Genomic DNA, 5,690 nt, shown 5'->3' with positions numbered 1-5,690 from the left:
GCTTTAGCTAGGGATACGAAGGTGGTAGAGAGTTGGAATTTGAGGGGTGGGTAGGGGGAGTGGCTAAGGAGATGTGGGTGGTGGGGGTGTGGTGCCGTGAAGCTGAATGGCCACACCCCTGTGCCGTGGCCACACCCCTGTGCTGTGGGCTTAAAGCGTTGCTCTTTTTTTATCTCCATGGCTGCTGCTCTGGTGCTTTCAAGTATCATGACTCTGGTTGCACCGTGCAGCCTGATAACAAGGTGTGTGTGTGTGTGTGTGTGTGTGTCTGTGTGTGTGTGTGTGTGTGTGTGTGTGTGTGTGTGTGTGTGTGTGTGTGTGTGTGTGTGTGTGTGTGTGTGAGAGAGAGCGAGAGAGAGAGAGAGAGAGAGAGAGAGAGAGAGAGAGAGAGAGAGAGAGAGAGAGACAGACAGAGAGAGAACCAATCAGAGCAAAACCGTAGAGAGGAAGTCTACTGATGCAAATGTGACTTTAGCTGATAAAGCATCTCTGGGAAGTGACATATAAAAAGGGAATTATCTGGACAATAAGCCACTGTAATTAGAGTCAGAAGAACATGGAGGGCTTAACGGTCAGACAGACTGTCCTGTAACTCCCAGTGTGTTCCCCCGTCACCCCCAAGTGTCTGCTGCTCAACTCTCATTGGTTACATTTTGTCAAACCCGCAGACAGACGTGAAGGATGACCAATGGCATTGATTTATGACAAAAAATTTAAATGTGAAACAGCGACAGCGACAATATGGCAATTTCAGTAGCATGCTTTGGACCATTAGATGTCAGGCTTTACACAAATGTGGGTGTTCAATCTCGTTACTGTAAACTGTGTGTGTGTGTGTGTGTGTGTGTGTGTGTGTGTGTGTGTGTGTGTGTGTGTGTGTGTTTGCGTGCGTGCATGCGTGCGTGTGTGCGTGCGTGTACTCGGTAACTCCCAGTGGAAATGTGTTTAGCGTGTAAAGCAGGGTGTCGCTGATGGCGCTCAGTCAACCCTCACTGATTAAATAAAAAAGTTAATAAATAAATGATTCATTTCGTCAGAAGAATCTCCTGATAATTTGCGACTTGATCAAATATTCAGTAAATAACACACACATAATAAATAATAGTCTTGAAAAACCAAACCCATCTAAATGTTAATGTGTGCTGGTGCCAAGAGTGGTCCTCCCGTCACCAACCACACATTATTAACCACTTCACCCAGTTAACTCTGCAACAAGGCGTGGTCCCCTACCCCCCCATCTCTCTCCTTCTCTCCTCTCTCTCCTTCTCTCCTCTCTCTCCTCTCCTCTCTCTCCCTCCATCTCTCTCTCTCTCTCTCTCTCTCTCTCTCTCCTCTCTCTCAGTCGTTCTCAATTTCAATGCAATTCAATATGCTTTATTGGCATGAATGTTACACAAACAATGTTGCCAGAACTTCAATTAAAATGTTGAATATGATCGAATATGACAATACGTCTCTCTATCTCCCTGTCACCCTGCCATCATCTCTATCTCTCTTTCTTTCTGTCTGTCTTTCCCTCTATCGCTGACTCATACTGTATACTGTATCATAAGACTTTCTTTTCTTCTGTCTCTTGTATCGTCTGGCCAAGTCTCTTTCTTTCTTGCTGTCTCTCTCTCCTTCTGTTGCTCTCCCTGGTTCTCTTTCTTTCTGTCTTCTCTCGCTCCCGTTGACCGAGGAGAGGAGAGGAAGAGGAGAGGAGAGGAAGAGAGCAGAGGAGAGGAGAGGAAGAGGAGAGAAGAGGAGAGCAGAGGAGAGGAAGAGAGCATAGGAGAGGAGAGGAAGAGGAGAGAAGAGGAGAGCAGAGGAGAGGGGAGGAGAGCAGAGGAGAGGAAGAGGAGAGAAGAGGAGAGGAAGAAGAGAGAAGAGGAGAGCAGAGGAGAGGAAGAGAGCAGAGGAGAGGGGAGGAGAGCAGAGGAGAGGAAGAGGAGAGAAGAGGAGAGGAAGAAGAGAGAAGAGGAGAGGGGAGGAGATGAAGAGGAGGGGAGGAGAGAGCAGAGGAGAGGAGAGCAGAAGAGAGGAGAGGAGAGAGATGAGAGCAGATGAGAGGAGATGGGAGGAGAGGAGAGGAGGGGGGAGGAGAGGAGAGGAGAGGAGGGGGAGGAGAGGAGGAGAGACAGCGAGGAAAGGAAGGGAAAAGGGGGGAGAAGAGAGGAGGGGAAGAGACTTAGGAAATATGAAATGAAGTATGTTTTATTGCACCTCGACTCCTAAATACTAACATAAGGTGGGTTTCCATCCATCCGTTTAAAGCACATTTTCAATTTGTGCATTGAAAAACTTGAGTGAAAACGCTGTGAAAAAAAAAAAAAAAATCCAAATATCGCCAAAAGAAAATCACGCTTGAGGGAGGTGGAAAAGTTGGTGTATCAATAAAAGGTAACAGATTAAGCGAATCTGTAACCAAACTCCATTCCAGAACCATGCAATTTTAACAGAAGAAGACTGCGGGACAACAGGCGACTCACATATAGAATTTAAATTGTATTTACTTACAGTACTGCGGATTGTGGATTATATACTGTATGCCGAATTGAAGATTGGCGCCTGGTAATCCATTTTACATCAAGAAACCTATATGTGATGTTTTTCATAGCAAGACAACGGAACAACGTATTGGATGTTGGTGAAACGTTAGCAGATCAGCAGAGGCAGACAGCGTTTCATCATGTTTTCCTCCTGAACGTTTTCTCTTTACCTCACATTTATTCAGAGAACAGGGTTACTTTGTCTCGTTTGATGGTTTCACTGGCGTCTGCCGCTGTTTTAACCTCATCTTTAACAACTCCTAATATTATGCATCATATGGATGGGAACACGCACAATTTTACATTTTCTCTTGCTCTGTGTGTGTGTGTGTGTGTGTGTGTGTGTGTGTGTGTGTCAGAGATGGCAAAAGTACACACATTCTTTACTTACGTAAGTAGAAGTACAGTTATTGTGTAAAAAAAGACGTAGAAGTATACTGAATGATTCAACTTGTTTACTCAAGTAAAAGTAAAAAATTACAGGCTCTGATATGTAATCAAGTATGAAGGTAAAAAAAACTTTCTATCGGCTGTTTCTGTGCAGATAAACAGAATGTTTGCCCACTACTAGGACTGGCACGGATCAGAAAACCCACGGATCGGATCGCGTGACGGATTTTGAGCCACGGATCACGGATTTTTCGGATCAGCAAAAAAAAAATATATAGGCTATATCAGATTTTATTCTCTCAAAATTAGATTTTAGATATGATTTTTTAATACTATTATACTTCTCTAACCATTTGTTGCCCTGCACAGCTCAAAAAATATTTTTTTCTCATGACACAATTTATGCTTTACTCTGAAGGCAGAACAACCCAACTTCCTGTTTTAGGTGGCACTGCACTGTTGCTTGCTAACGACGTAGTCACTTGACACGGGTACAGACCAGACCGGGTGAGTCTGGAAACATAACGTTGATGCTACGTTAAGCTACTCGGTGGCCCACGTGTTGTTTTGTTGTTATGTGTCCAAGGCAACATTTCACCGTCCGGTGATAATGTGTTCGTGAAACGTGTGCGTGTGTGTGTGTGTGTGTGTGTGTGTTGTGGCTCTCGTTATCGTGTGCAGCCCGCAACACGCTGATCGCATTCCTGTGCTTTTTCAGAGGTGTTGAAATAAGTTTGTTGTCTTTAGTAGCCACTAGCCACAGCCTTCAGAGAGACTTTACAGCGGCGACAAGGGATGAGGAAGCTCACTGTGCTTGCCATGATGCATGTCTGTGTCAGGCGTTCTCATACACTAACGTTAAATGTAAAATGAAACGAAAGGGGGGGGGGGGGGGGGGGGGGTCCGCGGACCATTGACGTTCCGAACCGCGTTCCGAACCGTGGGGGCTGATCCGTACGGGTCACGGATTATCCGTGATCCGTGCCAGCCCTACCCGCTACGCGTGCTCAATTCTGGGGTGTGGACTCTGGAGACGATGAACCGAGCAGGATTGGCTACAGGTGGTGTATGCTGATGGTATTTAATCTCTGGTCCTGGATTTGTTTGAAACACAGTCACTGAAGAACTAAATCTAGGAAATTAAAACAAATAAACTGACAGTCCTTCAAGTCAGTTTTGGTGGAGCACAAAGTCCTTCATCACTTGTGTTAGTGGTAGGAAGTGGACTTGGTCCAGGCGATGTGTGCCCAGCGCTTGGCGGATCCAGAGCCGACACACGTGGGCCAGACTGCGAGGACATCTCTTGGCCTCCAGAAAGACGCTGAGAGCCTCGGGATCCGCCCTCTCCTCCAGCTGTGCCTGCTCCCTGGTCACTAGGGCCGGGTCAGCGCCGTGGTCCAGGAGCAGCTGGACGAAGGCCGCCTGGCACCTGTTATGCAGCACCACCTCCAGCAGGCGAGAAGCCACGTCACGGGTCAGAACGCCAGGGGCCTGGAGGAGCAGGCGGAAGCAGTCCAGGTGGTTGCGTTTAGTGCTGATGTAGAGAGGAGACCTCTTGAGGGTGTGAACGCTGTCCATGTCGACGGTGGCACGGAACCTGATGAGTTCCTGCAGTATGTCCAGCCTTCCATCACAGGCAGCACAGTAGACCGGGGTTTGTGCAAACAGGCCGCTTCTTCCGTCGGGGTCGGCCCCAGCTTCCAGGAGGATCCGGACGCAGTCCAGGTGAGCGTTGATCACAGCCCTGTAGAGAGGCCTGTAGCCTACGCCATTGGCTTTGTCCACCTGGGCTCCCTGGGTGATCAGGTAGGCCACACATGCAGCATGACCCTGGCTGGCTGCGTACACCAGAGGGGTCCACTCATCATCATACCAGCACAAACCACGCTGGTCTTCCTGCAGCAGGGTCCTCAGTTTGTCCAGGTCTCCATCCCAGGCGGCCTCGTGGAGCTGCATGTCATCATGCCATGTACGAGCAGCCATTCAGGTTTGTCACAGCACCACACCGACTATGTGTCTGTCTGTACGCTGCATCTCAAATGGAAGACATTATGAAGATTACAATTGCTTGAGTGACATCGAAGATGTCATCATTCGCTGATGACATCACAATTGCTCAAGTGATATCACTGATGACATCACTCACTGATGATATCCAAGTGACATCACTGATGACTCACTATCACTCGCATCAGTGATGTGATCGCAATTGCTAGAGTGACATCGCTGATGACATCATCTGTGCCATCATCAGTGATTTGTGACATCACTATGGTAGTACTACCAGGCTAAGCCATCTAGACAGGTGATTCATGACCTCACTATCTGTGACATCATCAGTGATTTGTGACATCATCGGCCATGCAAAGAGGGAGGTCAACCCACACTGAACAGAGCAGGCCAATGTAGGGAGTAAAAGTAAAACGTAAAATACTCAGTAGAGTACAGATACCTGAAAATTCTACTTAACAGTAACAAAGTATTTGTACTTAATTACTTCCCATCACTGTTGCGTGAGTGTGTGTGTGTGTGTGTGTGTGTGTGTGTGTGTGTGTGTGTGTGTGTGTGTGTGTGTGTGTGTGTGTGTGTGTGTGAGAGTGTGTGTGTGTGAGAGAGAGATGAATAGACCAGGGAGATGAGTCCCAGAGGTCTCGCTAACTGAGATAATGCAGAACAGACACTGCGGGCAATTAAGTCCTGTTGAGAACGGGAACACATGTTGCTCTGTGTGTGTGTGTGTGTGTGTGTGTGTGTGTGTGTGTGTGTGTGTGT

The 5,690-nt window shown here is 47.4% G+C and overlaps 1 protein-coding gene across 1 annotated transcript in view; it reads right to left on the bottom strand.

Moving 5' to 3' along the window:
- Positions 1-4,874, bottom strand: part of adgrg6 (adhesion G protein-coupled receptor G6) — a gene marked incomplete at its 5' end in the record, with an annotated part of 119,249 nt that extends 114,375 nt beyond the window's left edge. Inside the window, one exon of the mRNA XM_083643747.1 lies at positions 4,471-4,874. Coding sequence (XP_083499873.1) covers positions 4,471-4,874 — 404 coding nt within the window. The remainder of the gene's footprint in view (positions 1-4,470) is intronic.
- Positions 4,875-5,690: the final 816 nt, after the last annotated feature.

Source organism: Poromitra crassiceps (genome assembly GCF_964638095.1).
Source record: "Poromitra crassiceps genome assembly, chromosome: 9".
NCBI classification, from domain to species: Eukaryota; Metazoa; Chordata; class Actinopteri; order Beryciformes; family Melamphaidae; genus Poromitra; species Poromitra crassiceps.
The sequence above is the reverse complement of the archived record's forward strand: the minus strand, read 5'-3'. Positions and strand labels throughout refer to the sequence as shown.